The 17,459-nt window shown below is 48.7% G+C and overlaps 1 protein-coding gene across 5 annotated transcripts in view; it reads left to right on the forward strand.

The window, feature by feature from the left end:
- Positions 1-17,459, forward strand: part of SLC17A9 (solute carrier family 17 member 9) — a 165,082-nt gene that overhangs the window by 39,752 nt on the left and 107,871 nt on the right. For 2 of the 5 annotated variants that reach the window (XM_085619747.1, XM_085619746.1), the window contains exon 2: positions 7,389-7,582. In XM_085619747.1, coding sequence (XP_085475873.1) covers positions 7,443-7,582 — 140 coding nt within the window. In that variant the 5' untranslated portion in view covers positions 7,389-7,442. Of the gene's footprint in view, positions 1-6,530; positions 6,670-6,704; positions 6,839-7,388; positions 7,583-17,459 lie in introns of those variants that run through there. The other 3 variants (XM_085619744.1, XM_085619743.1, XM_085619745.1) reach the window with 3 other exon arrangements.

Genomic DNA, 17,459 nt, shown 5'->3' on the forward strand with positions numbered 1-17,459 from the left:
AAATGCATTTCATGAAAAGGAATATAAAAAAGGGTTGCCAATAGAAAAAATGCCAGCCTTGTATGTTTAAAGAGCCTGCAAAGACCTTGCTTTGATACTAAATAGGGTCTTAAATAAAAAAGTATGTATTCATTTGTAATGTGACTTTCTGTCTGTTCCTTTTATTTTCAGTCATGAAACATTCAGGCAGCCCTAGAACACATTTAAAAGTGCTTTATATTTGCTTTTCGAAGTATGCACAGATAAGTTCTGAAAATAGGGCTTTAGGTGACTGTTTATTTTTGTACCATCTGCGACATCAAGATAATGAGCTGGCAACCATAATCATAAGACTGGAAGTTTGCTGCAGGATCAGCACATTATTTATTTCCTTCACCCTCGATTCCCGGACTAATTCCATAAGTGCAATAGTTTAATTTATATCTGAAACCCTATGCCCCGTCAATAACATGCTGATTAACTTCAAGTGTCTGGGAATTCACCCTGCATTCAGACAACTCACTCCTCATTCTCACCCTTTACTTTCATGCTCACCCTGTACTCACAGCGCATAGTTATGGTTTTCCCGCATTTGCCACATAATCTATCGTCTGCTGCATAATTTGCAGATTAAAAAATGCAGCAACACATGTTACCTCATCTTACCTTTCTAAAGGTTTGACTGGTCACCTTTCTGTTGCTTATTGCTATATGTGGGTGTTAATGTGGAATTATGAGGGGCAATAAAGGCCAGGGCAATGTTAACAAGTGTAAAAATAGCAAAATAGTGCAGGAATGCTATCACAAAATATGCATCATAATTCAGCTTTGCTTGCTGCAGAATTTAGTCAACCATGCTGCATAATTTGGCCTTCTCCTGCCGCATGATTCCAAAGGCCCTGTTTCTATTGCTATTAGGTCCCAGCCTGTGGCAGAAAGCACTGTGAATATATGTCATTATTTTAAAACAGTATTTACATACTCTAAGCTAGGCCGCTGCAAAATGATGCAGTGATTGAGATAAAACAAGTTCTTACAAAACATACTTTTTAGTAATAAGTAATCAAACTGTATCTAATGCAGACATTTTTGTAAGTGTCTCCACTATTCCAGATCCTAGCTGATAACTCCTTTACATTACATCTTAAAAAGAATAGATCTTTGCCACCATAAAGCTTTAAGCAGATCCACTGGAATTATTCAGCAGAAGTGGACAACATTATGCGGCAGGTTTGACTAAATTATGCAGCAACAAAAGGTAAATTATGCGGCACAATGCGCCACATTTTGTGGTTAGCATTACTTCATTATTTTGTCATTTTAACTCACGGTAACGCTGTCAGGGGAAATATTTCACCTCATTAGCACCAGTGTAGCACCCAAATCCAGCAGTAAGCAACTACAAGATTACCAGTCAATCTTTGCAAAGGGCCTTCCACTGCTCCGGAACATTTTGTCATGCTTTAAGTAACTTTTGTTCCGTTTGAGCTACAATCAAGATTTTTTTGTTGAAATCTGCAGATTATGTAGCAAATGCAGTACACTGATAATTATGTGGAAAACGCTGCTGCTTCATTACGTGGGTTCTTATTTAACTTTCTGCACTACCACCCACACTTCGATTTCAGGCAGAGGAATCTCAAAGTCAGTATTAACCATTCAGGGGCAGTTTTTTGTGAAAGCTGGGTCCATGTGGTGGCAGGTAGAAGGCCAGCAGGGTTGCATTCAGATGCATAGCCCTAATATTCTCGATCCCTGGGGCTTCACAGTAATGGTCTAGGAGACAGAGGAAAGGAGCGCGATTCATAGATATTGTCAAAGAGAAGGCCCAGAATAGGGAGCACTGTATGCGGACTCATTTTTAGGTCTCGCCTGAGACAGCGCTTTAGCGCTGCTCTGGCGAGACTTATAGTAAGCGAGTTTTGGAAGTGCAAACAGTGGCTTTTCAGGCCTCCAAGTACAGTGCATGTGCCCCGGGCGCGCGCACCATTTGGCGGCCTGAAAAGCCACTGTTTGCACTTCCAAAACTACTTTCACTTTCGCCTGCCACACGGCCGCGCTTTGAAGTGTGATCGCGATTGCGATCACTTACATTTCGCGGGCGCTTTGATGTTTTCAGTGAGCCACGCGGCCACTGAGGACATCAAAGCGCCCGTGAACACCATTTGCCACCCCCTTCCTGCTTGTTTAAACTGGCTTGCTCTGTTGTCCTGCTACGGTTATATATATTTTTTAATAAGATGTTAGCTGTCACTGTGTATAGACTACCTGCACTAACAGCAAAGCAGCGACATTGTAAGCTGGTGTTACGCATCTGACCACACCCAGCAGAACAACTGCACGGTCCCCATTTTGCAGATCAAGCGGATGGAGAATTGTTTTCATTTTTCTTTTTACACCTCCCTCCTCATCTTTTAGTGCTCTTTTTGTAGCCTGCTAAACAGAAGATCAATCCGGCCGGAGCCAAGCCCTGCCTGCCTAAACCTCTCCCACTTTCAGAGACAGCAGCGCAGGGGCTTTGGTGCGTGTGCGCTCGTGTGTTACTTCAGGGAAAAACTGAAGTGGCCGCCATATGCTTAGGATTTTTTAAACATTTCCCTCAAGTTCTTAACTGTAGGGAGTCTGGACATACACCTCAATGGGAAGTTCTCATTTGCTAAACAAGGGGTTGCCTCCTCTAGGTAAAACATTTTGCACTGTTCTATTTTATCCCGATTTCTTGCTTTCAGCGAGCTCGTGGGCGGCAGCGTTGATATCTGTGTATACATAAAGGCTTGTTCTGCTCCCCTCCCATCCCCCTCCCTTGGTCGCCTGCTTGCTTTGTGTGTGCTCTCTTGTTGGCTCCTAGTATGTCTCTCCCTGTCTCTTTCTCAATTTTTTCTCCCGTCCTGCCTCTGTCTTTCTTAGTCTCTGTCTTTCTTTTGCTTTCCCTCTTTCTATGCCTCTCTGGTCTCCCTTTCTCTCCTCGTCTTTCTCTAGCCATCTGTCATTCTGACGCTCTCTCCTTGTCTCTCCGCCTGCCTTTCTCTGCCACTTCCTGTCTGTCTTATTTTTCCCTCTCTCTGTATCTTTGTGTATCCTTGTCTCTGACTTTCTATTTTCTCCCTATCTTTGACTTTTGTCCTGCTCTGCCTGTCTCTCATTATCTCTCTCTCTGTCCTTATCTGGAATTCCTAATTTCTGTCCCTGATTTTCTTTCTTTCTACATCTCCCTCTCCCTCCCCCTCCTGTTTATTTCTCCCTCTTCCAGGCACCGAGCTATGGGTGGTCTTAATGTCCTGGACAAACTACAAATGTTTGGTGCTAAGTGTTATTTTTGTGGTGCATGGATAATGAACAAGCATTTGCAATGCAATAGGTCTCGCATTTGCGAGAGTTGGAGCTATCAGCATTGTAAATGACAATGCCTTTTATTAATTTGTTTTGAAAACCTGCAAGTGGTGCATAAACACGCACTTTGTACCTATAATTCTTAAGTACGAGAAGCAAGGCTGTCAGTAAAAGAGACTGCCAGCTTTGCTTCTCAAAAGCAAGGACTATAAGTACAAAGTGCTTGTTTACGCACAGCCTGCAGGTTTTCAAATGCATAAATAAAAGGCATTGGTATTTACATTGCCAATAGCTCAAACTCTCGCAAATGCGAGACCTCCACCTCACCCTCCACACGTGTCTCCTCACCCTCCGTGTCTCTCCTCACCCTCCGTGTCTCTCCTCACCCTCCGTGTCTCTTCTCACCCTCCACGTCTCTCCTCACCCTCCACGTCTCTCCTCACCCTCCACGTCTCTCCTCACCCTCCACGTGTCTCTCCTCACCCTCCACACGTCTCTCCTCACTCTCCACACGTGTCTCTCCTCACCCTCCACACGTGTCTCTCCTCACCCTCCACACGTGTCTCTCCTCACCCTCCACACGTGTCTCTCCTCACCCTCCACACGTGTCTCTCCTCACCCTCCACACGTGTCTCTCCTCACCCTCCACACGTGTCTCCTCACCCTCCGCCTCACCCTCCACATATGTCTCCTCCTCACCCTCCACACGTGTCCCCTCCTCACCCTCCACAGGTGTCTCCTCCTCATGCTCCACAGGTGTCTCTCCTCACCCTCCACACGTGTCTCTCCTCACCCTCCACACGTGTCTCTCCTCACCCTCCACACGTGTCTCTCCTCACCCTCCACACGTCTCTCTCCTCACCCTCCACACATCTCTCCTCACCCTTCACACGTGTCTCTCCTCACCCTCCACACGTGTCTCTCCTCACCCTCCACACGTGTCTCCTCACCCTCCTCCTCACCCTCCACATGTGTCTCCTCCTCACCCTCCACATGTGTCTCCTCCTCACCCTCCACATGTGTCTCCTCCTCACCCTCCACATGTGTCTCCTCCTCACGCTCCACAGGTGTCTCTCCTCACCCTCCACACGTGTCTCTCCTCACCCTCCATACGTGTCTCTCCTCACCCTCCACACGTGTCTCTCCTCACCCTCCACACGTGTCTCTCCTCACCCTCCACGTGTCTCTCCTCACCCTCCACGTGTCTCTGCTGCATGCCACACACTGCTGCACGCCACACACTGCTGCACGCCTCACACTGCTGCACGCCTCACACTGCTGCACGCCTCACACTGCTGCACGCCACACACTGCTGCATGCCGCTGAACACCACACACTGCTGCACGCCTCACACTGCTGCACGCCGCACACTGCTGCACGGCGCACACTGCTGCACGCCGCACACTGCTGCACGCCACACACTGCTACACGAAACATTGCTGCACGCCACGCACTGCTGCACGGCACACACTGATGCAACCGGCACACTGTTGCACACTGCTGCATTACTCACTGCTGCATGCTGCACGACACTGCTGCACGCAGCACACTGCTGCATGCCGCTGCACACCACAGTGCTGCATGCCTCACACTGCTGCACGCCGCACACTGCTGCACGCAGCACACTGCTGCACGCCGCACGTCACAGTGCTGCATGCCTCACACTGCTACACAAAACACTGCTGCACGCCGCACACTGCTGCACGCCGCACACTGCTGCACGCCGCACACTGCTGCACGCCTCACACTGCTGCACGCCGCACACTGCTGCACACGGCACACTGCTGCACTCCACACACTGCTTTTATGCGAGTTTATGCTACTGACATTGTAAATGACAATGCCTTTTATTTGTTTTAAAACTAAAACATAAATAAAAGGCATTGTAATTTTACAATGCCAATAGCTCAAACTCTTATAAATGCGAGACCTATTGCATTGCAAATGCTTGTTATGTTTACAAATGGCCAGAGACCCCTTCTTCAGAGAGATACCCCAAAGAAGGGGACAATATAAGTGTTTTTTTTTTTTTTAAATGGACATTCATTAGTGAAGCTGGTACTGCTGCCAAGTGTGTAAGTGGCCACTTCTGGTTATCATAAAGGAGCAGATGCAGCAGGACTGGCCCACTGCATCACAATTATGACGGTCTACCTTCAAAAAAAGGGGGCATCAGAGCTTATTGTCCTTTCAAGCATTAGGACAGAGGTGATGATCCATCCTGGAGGGGAGAGGTAAAAAAAGGCAAAGATGATAGCCTGATACTCAGGACTGCAGTTATCATTAGTGCAACAGGTATAGTTGCATTGGGGTCAAAGAGTGTGAGGGGTTCACAACACCCCAATTATGTGGAGCAGTTTGTTTGGGATATCAGTTTTTGTTTGATGCTTTTGCTGTTTTAGAAGTCTCATATTTGGTGCAATTCATAAGCTATAGAAAAAATATTCCTGAAATCATCTCATAAGCCCTGCTCCCTGCACGCAGCCATGTCCCCCCCACTGACTCCCCCAATCCTTGTCAAAGTTTTGGAGGGGGGCCCAGCCTCAAAACATTTTGCTTAGGGGTGGCTCAGAGTAAAAAGTTTGAAGACCTCTGGCTTAAACTCTCGCAGATGCGAGACCTGTTGCATTGAAACGGGAGGGGGGATGGTGAGGGGGGGGGGGGGGGCTGAAGCCTGGTGAGCCCAATGGGTGTTGCGCGCCTGCCCTTAACCTTTAGGAGACGGGGAGCAGCGCAGATACACTCTTTGGGTGTGATTAAAGTTAGGGTGGGGTAAAGTAGAACATATGGAATGGAATTGGGGTTCACGGCACGACATCTCAGCCCTGGGGAGTCATTACAGTGCGGGGGGGGGGGGGAGAACAGTGCTCTCCGGAGTTAGAGTCACAGAGCATTGGCATAAGGGACTAGTCGTCTTTGGGGCTAAAATCAGCATTTAGCAATGGGAGGGGGCGGGAGAGTCGTGACGTGTGCAGGGAAGGCCGGGGTAGAGTAAACACAGAACATGTGGAGGGGTGGGGGTAGTCGTGGGAAGAGAGCAGCGCTGGAGAGCCCGCAGCGAGTGGGTTTTATATCTTCAATGACCCGTCAGCAGTGGGGAGAGACGGAGGTCGCTGGCCACAGGCAGCAACGGGAATTTAGCGTCCCTGGGGGCTGAGGCAGCACAGGGCACGGGAGACTGGTCTCAAGGAGGAGCCCGGGTGCCTGGCGCAGGGAGGGATGCTGCGAGGCTCTGCCTCCCCTCACTTCCTGGCTCAGCGGCTGCAGGAAGTGTGTGGGGCTGAAAGTGACACGTGGAAACTTCACTTCAACAGCAACAAACCCGGAGCAGCAGCAGAGGGGGTGCTGCAGGTAGCTGGGGTTCGTATTTCCGTCTCTGTGTCGCCTGTGCAAACTTACCCCCTCTCCCGGCGGACCAACCTCAAGAGCGACACCTGTGGAAGGGGGTGGGAGGTGCAGGTAGAACAGACCCCGGTAGCCTCTCACCACAGGAGCAGCAGCAGGGAGGGGAGTTGGAAGCCTTGTGAAGGTGAAAGCGCCCTCAGCGCCTTCCTCTCAGAGTAGCGCTGCGTGGCACGTATGTGGTAGACTGACCCCGGTGATCCCTTGTAAAGGGCCACAAGCCACCCCCGCCCGAGGCACCTGGCATCACGCTGGTTCACTGGGAGAATCAGGCGGACTTAACAGAGAAGTCACATGGGTTCCTCCTGCGGAATCACACGATGCCCTTTCATTAATGGCAAGGACTCCTTGCCCCCCTCCCGCAAGAATTCAATCCGGCTCCCCGTGAGAAACGGCTGCGGTCTCCCCCAAACTCAGAGGGACCACTCGGGCTTTTCTTATGAGTGATATTGCCGAGGAACCACGCCTCCCCTCTAGAATGCACTGCAGTTTTCGAGCAGTACTGACTGGTACATTCACCCCCTCCCCTCGCAGAGGAATCGGAAAAGTTCAGCTAAAGAATCACAAATTCCTGACTCAAACTACATGAGGAGTTCCCAACCCCTCCGCAGTTTGGCCCCCACACCACGATAATCCAAGCGCTGAATAATCAATGACTCGTGTTCTTTCCACCTCAGGTCCCGCCATCGAGGAAGCGCCGGCGCCCCCTACAGCCCCCTCTGCTCCTGTGAATGGCCACCCCTCAATGTTTACAGAACGGCTTCACCGCTGACCTGCTGCCCCCGCTGCTCCCTCCACAACAACCAGATGCCTGCCCGACCACCTACCTGGGGGAGAAGAGAAGTGAGAACGCGGGCCCTTACTGGACCAGGTAAGGAGGATTGGTGGTCACGTTGGGGGGGGGGGGGGGGGAGGCTAGCTAACGTCACTCCTGTGGGAAGAGGAGAATTGTCCAGGTAAGGTTAGCTGACATGAAATATATTCTGTGCGGAGGAGGTACTGGAGCAGGGACGGATGGCTGATCTCACTCCCTGGATGGAGGGCGCACTGGGCCAAGTAAGGATGGTGATGACGTCACTTGTGTGGGGATTAGGAGTTACTGATCAGGTAAGGACGGCTGATCTCCCTTTCTGAGGGAGTACGTACTGAGGCAGGTAAGGGTGGCAGACGTCACTTGTGTGGGGATTAGGACTTACTGGTCAAGTAAGGACAGCTGATCTCATTTTCTGAGGGAGTGCGTGTTTAGGCAGGTAAGGGTAGCTGACGTCACTTGCGCGGCGAGGAGGAGGTACTGGTCAGGCGAGGATGGCTGACGTCACGTGACGTTTCTTCTGTGGGGAGGAGGTGGTACTGGCCAGGTCAGGGTGGCTGACGTCACGTGACGTTTCTTCTGTGGGGAGGAGGTGGTACTGGACCAGGTAAGGGTGGTTGACGTCCCTCCCCAGGAGGAGCTCGGACCGGAGCCAGGTAAATGGCTGATGCCACTATCTGGGCTGGTGTTATGCCCTTAGGTTGACACTTGTCCAAGTGAAAAACACCAATATCATTCACTAGGAAGGAAAAGGGTGCTTTAGAGCGGGTAAGGGTGGCTAGCTGAACCCTTTTGGGAGGAGATGGTGCCGGACCCAGTGCTTTAAATGGGGAAAAAAAAGTGCAGGTACTCATCAGATCGAGCTGGGGGCGTGGCAAGGAGGCGGGGCTAGAGGCGGGACTAAGGGTGGGTCTAATGAAAAACATTTGAAGGGCTCAAGAATTTTTGAATGATGACAAATTGCTTCCCTCAGCAATTTATTGTTGATGCCCTTGCATGTATTAAGTTGTACTAGTTGACAGACTATTGAAAGGTAACTATCACGTTTTCCTTTTTGTCAGAGGCACCTGTATATTAAACAAAACATTAAAAGGTGCAGAGACCTGTTTTACTGAAAATTAATTAAAGGAAAAAAGACTACATCCTAAAATGCAACGCTGACTCGCATCGGGTGAAAGGAAGTCATGCTAGTGATCCTGGGAGAAGAAAGTTATCTGGGTTACAGAGCAATAATATTTCACCCTTTCATTCACTTTCAGATACTGTGCCACCCAGCAAAATCTAGTCCAAAATTCTGAGGGGCTAGTAAAGGGATGGAGGCACATATAACCATGTACATATGACCACAGTGTCACTGGTGATGGTGGTCAGCAGGCCTGCTGTAGCCACGGTTTCTGATATGGGAAGCACCCTGTGTCCACATGTGTTTGATGCTCAAAGCTTCCCTTAGGCCTGCTCCTTCACCTCAAGTCCAAGGCTTGGCTTCCTCACTTGGGTGCTTTGGGTTCCCTGGTGCTTGAGAAAGGAGAGGCCAGGGTCTGGCAGGTGAGGACCCAGCAGTGTTGGGAGGGAGAGGCGGAAAGACCGATGCAAGCCACCCGAGTGAAGGGGCCAAAAATCAGCTTAATTTGGAAACGCCCCACGAACCTCTGTTTTGAATTAAGGCAAAATGTCACCTCTTGAAGTTCGCCCTGTTGAATAAGCGATTGGAGCCTCTTCAGTATAGTTTCTTCCATCTACTAACAGCCAAGACCTCACTAACTCAAGTTGATTTATAATCATTGGGCGGACAGATCTACTCATACCAGGACAACATGGTTGCAAATACTATATCTGTTCGTTTGTGGAAATCTAAAATGCCCTGAAGAAGTTCTCGGTGGAGAACGAAACGCGTTGGCTGTTTGTATTGTTTTAAAACAAGAGAAAGAAGAACATGAATCACTAATAAAGATGGATATTTAATCATTCGATGGACTCAATGTGGACTATTCGACTATATTGAATGATAGTGGTGCAATCACGATATTAGTTCATTTGCTCCCACTCCTACTACGTGGCTCACTTTTTTCATGAATACCAGATACAGCCAGCTGTTGTGTTCAGAAACCCATGAAAACACCTTAACCACTGTAACACTTCCCATCAAGGGCTTGTAGAAGTTGGCCAAATCCACCCACACTGAAGGTATTGTATTGTATTGTAATTGCATTTATATAGCGCTTACTACCCCTGACGAGGCGTCGAAGCGCTTTTTTGGCGAGTAGCGCACTACTCCGGAACCCAAGAAGGATTAGTGTTGAATTAGTATAGTGAAAATCTGAAAGTAATTTGAGTGGTGGATAGGTTAGTCAGTTATTTGGATTCAGAAGGATAGCAGAGAGATAGAAGAGGGAAAAAGGTTTGCATTTATAAAGCGCTTGTTACCCCTGATGGGGTGTTGAAGCGCTTTTGTTTGGAGAGTAGCACTTATCGGGTTTAAACAACAAAGAAATACCAAAAAGTGTGACTGAGCATGTGTATGACAGCAAAAAAGCGTACTTGACAATCTGGAATCGGCCTCGTTTCTGAGAAATGCTTGATATCAGACATAAGCATTCTGGAAGCAATTCAAAGTGTGATCTTACATCATAGAAATGAATGAGAAACGTTCACCAAGCCATGGGATGTCATGTCTTAGTCGTGTTTGAATGCTTATATTGTTAGCTACATTCAGTGTTTTCTGGTAAATGCGCATTTTTAACTCCGTGCACATTATTCTTCCCCTTCCAGTGTGCCCTAGTAAGGTCTATACTGTGTTTAAGTATTTTGATAAATCCATTCTTCCGCCCAAGTATGCGATCTGAATTCTTATGATTGTTTGTTGAGCCTTTAATTGTTTAACTTTGTTACAAAAAAAAAACGGGAGGAGCCAAGATGGCGACCGGGACGGCAGCGTAGATTCCCGGCTCCGTGAACCTCCGCATCCCGCACGGATATCCTGCATGAGATCCTTATTCTGCGCTACGAGATCGTGTTCGTAAACGAAAGTGGCAACCGATCGTGTGACCCTGAGGTTTCTGACTGCCGTACCGCCGGAGAAATCAGCGGTTGAACTTTGCGGCCCGTGCGGTCCCGAAGCCGGGACCTCGAGTGGACGCCTTGGCCGGGCGGCAGTTTAACAACAGCGGCCTGTGGTGACTGGGTGGAGTCGGTCCGCCGGAGTGGTGCTCCCCTCGGCCTGCATTTTGCTGTGGTCGCTCCCCCCTGCTGAGCGCTGCGGACCGAGGACATGCCCGGGTGTGCAATTCTCGGATTCTGTGGTGTTTGCCCCTGCCTTTGACGGTGAGCTGCCCGGGCGCCGTCCCTGGCTCGCCCTGATCCTTGCGGGCTGCTCCCGGCTTTTCGCGGGAGCTGGTCCGTGGCGGAGACGACTGTTGCCCGTGACGCGCAACGGCTGAATCTGTGCCTGCCCCAGGATCCCTGTCTTCAGCGACGTGGACCTTGAGGCGTTGGTCCCGGGGTCCTGGCCCCAATACGAGTCGGGCCTTCCCAGCGGCCATTTTGTCACTATGCAGCCTACCATCCTGTCCGCTGGGACGCAGCGGGACTGGGGGTGTGTGACGGTCGGGAGTGTGGCAGAGCGATCGGAGAGAGCTGCTCTGGGGTACGGCGACCTCCTGGAGGCCCTTGGTGCCCTTCATTACTCCTTGGCTCATGGCGCCGGGGTCCTGGGGAGGAAGCTAGATGGTGTGGTATCAGCGTTGGGACAGTGGCGGCATGCTGGTCCACAAGTACACAGTGGCTTTCCACACTGCACACAGGAGGAAGATGTTGCGGCCCCCCCCGCGATTAGTGTACAGCCGGACACTCCGGACAGTATGCTACCGTGTGGTCGGCTAACTGTGGGCTTGATCTGCTCCGGAGGTATTGGACCTGAGCGGAAGATGGTGGCCATGTCCCGTGCGCGGTCTCCGGCGGCCCAGGGACGATTCCAGCAACGTGTGTCTCATTTGACTGCTTCAGCCTGTCTGGACCTTGTGTGCAGTGCAGATCCTGGGGCAGCACTGGAAAAGACGCCCCCCCATGGAGCGTTCCGTGCTGATGCTCAGAGACTTCCACCCCACCTGTGTGCGTCGCTTCCCGACTGTTTTTGGACACTCCTGTACCTTGGGACATCGGACATGGTGCTGGGTCGAGGGGCAGGCATGGGCAGAATCGCAAAGAGCGGTCAAGGCTGAGGCTGATCCTTCGGGAGTGGTCACCTAGTAGACAGGCGGACTCATGGTTGCGTGCTCTCATGGTTATTCGCATAGTTGGTGCATAATGCTCCCCACTCCCCCCCCTTTTTTTTGATATGATCAACTTGGTGCTGCTAATTGTTTGCTGTGGGGAGACTTCACCGTGCGGGAGGGAGAAGCCGGGGGTATGTTTTGAAGGCCCTCCTCCAGTTTATTACATTCCCTCCGCCCCCCCCGTCTGGGGGGGCTCTTTCTTACTCCTTTTTTCCCTGTCTCTTCTATATTTCGGGTCTAGTTCCAGGGCGACAGGCACACTGCTGGGGGGTGGGGCCATACTCATTCGCAGAGGTGCAGGGTGGGGGGATGGGGGAGGGGACTCTTTAGTCTTTATCTCTTTTTCCATGGCCTCCTTTTTCTTCTCTGTTTCTTTTTGCTTGTTTTTCTGGGATCAGCGCGGTACACCTCTCTTATTGTGAATCGTTTGCTCTTAATGTGTGCCACAGTTTCCGGGGGGTTCGCTGGGCTTTAGGTACGGGGACCTGTAGGCGCAACTATCTTTGATATTTCTCCCCATCCGTACTTTCCCGTGTCTGCGCCATTGATTCAATGTATTGCTGCTTGCTGCTTACGTCTCTTATCCTTGCCCCTTATCGCTGTTGGGAAATTGTTTGGCACCTGATCCTACTATTTTGTTTTATTATAAAATGAAAAACCCTTTCTCTCCTGTGTCCTACCTGTGCGGCTCATTGGCCAGACTATATTGTATTGTAGACTTTGCTCTCCGAGGTGCCGCCTGTGTTTACATTTGCCTTTATTGTTCTGATTGCTTGGCGGCCGGCCCCGGGGGGTTGTAGGCCCATACGTGTAAATGATTGAAACGTCAATAAAGGTTTTTCAAAAAAAAAAAAAAAAAAAAAAAAACTTTGTTACAAAAAAATGAGTCACATTATGGTAAACTTTATATTAGCTGCTAAAAAAAAAAAAACACGACTTAAAAATACCACTGTCCCCTCAAAATTATTTTTCTATTCAGCTGCCGCCCCCGCTTTAGATAACACTCTTTTGGATGACGAGATACTCTCCTACCTCTACCCTCTGATGTCCCTAGCCCTTATTTACTTAGCCCCATGTCCCCTCCGATGCCCCATTTGTCTCTTTACCTTTTCTCTTTTTTCAGGTGGTCACACCACCTTTCATCTTAAATATCCCCTTGTTCATCTCATCAAATTCCTTCTCTTGCTTTTCTGGGATACCCCTCCCCCATTTAAAATACCAGTCTCTGCCACTGTAGCTGTCGCTCTGTCCTCACACAACAGGCCCCTTCCCCCAACCTGTGTCATTCTCGAAAGCCTTGGCTTTCTTGGGACACCTACCCACCCCCGACTCTCATCAGATGATCCTCATCTCATCCATCAAGTGCTTTATTTTAAACCCACTGCCCAGGGCCGGCTTTAGTGCTGGTGGCGACCTGTGCGACAATGTTTGTTGCCCCCCCCCCCTCCAATGACCACCTCCACCATGGATTCTCTCACTAGCACCCTTTAACAGTGACAAAGTCACCATAACCACACTCTCTCAGATGCATTGAATTAGTTATAGAGCGCCACTCATACCAGTGTAGGGTGTCCGAGCACTTTGCATCACACACACATTACACAGAGACAATCAATCATACAAGTGTAAATCAGTGTTTAGGAAATGTTACTTAAGCCAAAGGACTGAGAGTGTAGGAGTCACATGTCACCCATACTGGTAGGCAGTATAGTTTGAGTGCTTGGTGTGGAGAAGCACAAACGCAGTCGAAAAAGAAACAGCATAGTTGGGAGTTTTCTTTAATAATAAGAATCGATTTCTAGCCAAATTAACCCTTTTTGCAACATTAATCAATGTTCTAATAATGTATACTTGCAGTGTGTATGCAGTTCAAAGATGAAAGTTAATAGCTCACTGTTGTATATTAGGACTTTAAGTTATAAATTGCAAGTAATAAAAGGATGTCTCTTTTGAAAGCAGTAATCTGCTGACCTGTTTACATCATATGCACTCTGTAATCTACTTGATACAAGTTCTTTGCAGCAGGCATATTAACCCTCTGCACTAACTTCACCTAAGTCAAAACCTCAACTATACAAAACGCTGATCTCTCTCCATGAAGATAATTAATCACACGAGTTTTCTTGACATTTATGTGAGGCCTGGTAATTGCAGGCGGAAAGAAACGCTGCAGCAGGTGCTTCAAAAGCTTAATAAACTTTCAAACACGGCGCCCCCAGGAAGCCAGCACCCGGTGCTGTGGAACCGGTCGCACCACCCTAAAGCCGGCCCTGCCACTGCCCCACGCCCGCAGTGTATTCTCAAATATCTTTGCTTGCTCCTTTCTTCTTTTTCAGATAACCCCTCGATTCATTTAGCTGACTGTGCTTATACCCCTTCATTTCTGAAAGCTCTCCTCAGTTGTCCCCTTTTTCACCCGCCAGCTGCTATGCTATCCTCTCCGTCTTTTTCGCACAGAAGAAAGAGAAAGCCAGAGCAAATTGGGATTTTTAAAGAGCTTCCCTTTCTTCCCGCCGCATAGCTTCCTGGCGGGGGGTCACACCTGAGGCACAACTAGAGTCAAATTTCGTGTGGGGTGGGGGTCTGATTCTTCAAGCAAAAGGTAGAGTGGAGGTGCAGGGGCTCTAAGGGGTGAAAAACATCAAAGCCTCGTTAACGAGCAAAAGGTCTTTTAAACACCTGTGAAGTACTCGGGTGCGGCTGTGTTTGTACCCGGGGAAACTGTCTCATCCCGGGCTGCAACACAGGAGGGGGGGGTGGCGACTTGGAGGCCTTGGAGTCCAATGGGCGTTGTGCGCCTGGGTCACACGTTGCTCTGCTTTGGCGCCATGGCGTCACTGCTCTCCATGTGAAATCACCAATATGTGAGCATGCGCTGCAGTGTAGACTTTGTGTGACAGTGAGTACCGGTACTCTATTTAATAACAGAGAAGTGCCGGTACTCTTGGAGGGGGAAAAAATAAGTGCCGGTACTCAGTACCGGTGAGTACCGGCCCATTTAAAGCACTGGCCGGACCCAATAGGGATGGCCGACATCACTGCCAGGTTGGGGGAAGGGGGCGTCACTTAATAGAGTAATGGGTCAAATAAGGATGGCTGATGTCAGTCCCTAATGTCGCAGCGCGTTCTGAACCAGGTAAGGATGGCTGACATCACATCTTCTCTTAAGGATGGCTCATGTGACTCTCTGGGCTAGAGTACTGAACCAGGTACTGTCAATCCCTGGGATGGGGTGGGTATGAGGGAAGCCAACACATTAAAAATAGAGAGGCGAGCCATGGGTCCGGCTCTGATGTTAGAGCTCCTGCAGCTGAGCCCTGAAAATATGTGTTGTGTAAATCATACAACAAACCACGTAAAATATGATAAAGTCTCTTCAGAGTTCAAAAATGCGTATTTTTTAACACACGGAAGCTTTGACATTAATAGGGCATGTTGTAGGACTGCACTGATAAGTACTTATTTAAAGTGACATTTCTGCATAACTGGTAGTCTGAACTCGCATTCAAAGGTGCTTTCATACGGGATAATTAAGAAAACAAGCATTTACAATGCAATGGTTTCGGCATTGTTAAAGTTAGAGCTAATGGCATTGCTCATGAAATTATTTTTGTTTGTTTTTGTTTTTAAAACATTTAAAGAAACTGCATTTTTATTTACAATGTCAATAGCTTAATCACTCTCAACTGCGAGACCTTGCTTCCAGTTCTTGGAATAAAGGAGGAAGTCCCTCAAAGGACATCGATTTCAGAAAATCGATTGTCAACATTTAATAAAAACAACAGAAGAGCAGGGGAGACGCGGCTGAGCCCTGGGTGAGATGTGTGTCCTTTACCCAATTTATTTGCTACTCGTAAAATTAGTTTTAGTACATGGCCTACCAGATTTTTGCATGCGCAAACGGGTCGCAAACCCGTTTGCACATGCAAAATCCCATCGTACATCTGGCCTAAAAAGTTTTGCGAATTAGCTTCTTGAGTGGTTATGGGGTGCTTGTATATGAGGCAAGGTGTTTTAAATACCTGCTTGCTTTTAGTGGGAGCCAATGAAGTCATTTGGGGGCCAGGACAGCAGGATGTTGTTTCAGGCAAGACCACAGGCGTACAGCATATTGAAAAGCAAGTTCCGGGGAGAATAATCTATAAGCTTTTAGGTGATATGACAACGATGCCAGATAAGGCAATTTTCTGGCTTGAAAGGGTTTTTCATCTCATTTTTTTAAATAAGTTTACAGAAACTGCTGCAATTCGTTACATCTGTAAACACAGTGCACATGCTACAAACAACAAATATAACCTTTGCACAACTTTGCCCTCTGTAGTAGTTGGCAAGATGTCAAAACATAGAGCCAAAGAGCCGCCCCTCTTCCCTACATTGGGTTTGCAAACGTTTACAATTGTTAGTCACAGGACAGGCCTCTGCTGTATGTATGCCACATCTGATCGCGGCTATTCTGGAGAAACATTGTGCAAACGTGGCTTTGCAAGCATGATTTGACACAAAGGAAGAGAATAATGTCATGCAAAGCTGTTGATGCCGACATACATGTACAGCCATTTGATTAGCACCTGGGGTCAATGGTGTGAAAAGCAGCTGAAATGGAAGTATACTAACTCTTACAGAAGCTGGGAGGTAATCTAGCAAAACTATACTGTGGTGATGGTTTCATTAATGTCACGTGAATCCCAACAAGCTCTTCCGAATGCATACCAGGTAAGGACCCTCTCCCGGGGAGATGGAGCACATAGGCAGGACCACGCAAACTGATTCTGCCAAAGGGGTGGGGGATGTCTCTCAAAATCTCGAGAGGCTTCCTAGTGATGTGGGAGAAATAATCTCAACCCTGCAAAATGTATGTTGACACTCCTGGTTTCTTTAAAATGGAGTACAGGGCCCTTTCCATTTTTAGCAAAGATCATACACTCCCACCGCCCAACAAATAAGCTGTGATTATCCATGTGCTCTGGTTTCACTCTGTACAAATCAACCAGTAAATTTGTATCTATTGGCTTTTTCTTATATTAAGACTCTGTTTTTACTTTTAGTGCATTCTTCTGCAGTTTTTGAAATATAGCGCGAACTCGAAGGTATTGGAGCGCTTTACGTGAGTACCAGTTGCATTACACACGGTCACAGGTATTTTGTTTATAGGCACCGGGAGATTACCGAATATGCCCAGAATCACATAATGTTAAGCCCACCCTAGTACCTGGTTCCCAGTTCCAAAAAGTCGACAGCCCTGGCCGTAATACTACATCCTGGGTACAGGGAGGAAGGCAGAAGCCACGTGAGAGCTCGGCTGATTGTGAGTTCGAGGTCCCGGCTGAGCTAGAGCCAGGCTTCCGGCTCGAGCTTTCAGTGGCTAGCCCACATCTAGGGATGACCCCTACCTAATCTGTCTGCTTTCTGGAAGTTGGCTACCTAATTCGCCCTGGACCTGTGAACCCAACCTGTTTGTTCTGAGAGCCGGCCGCCCTTGGAAGCATGAATGTTTGTCTTCTGTGCCCAGGAGCTTTGCTTCGCTTCCTACTCAAGGAACGTGCCTTACTGGAAATACTGGAAATGCAGGTGTTCCCGGGCGCCGTGTGCTGTCTTCCCGTCCTCGCTGCGGGCACAACGTATTATTTTATTTATTTACACGCTCAATTGTCGTCTCTAGACGTTTA

Source organism: Triturus cristatus, chromosome 7, assembly GCF_964204655.1.
Source record: "Triturus cristatus chromosome 7, aTriCri1.1, whole genome shotgun sequence".
In the NCBI taxonomy this organism is placed as follows: Eukaryota; Metazoa; Chordata; class Amphibia; order Caudata; family Salamandridae; genus Triturus; species Triturus cristatus.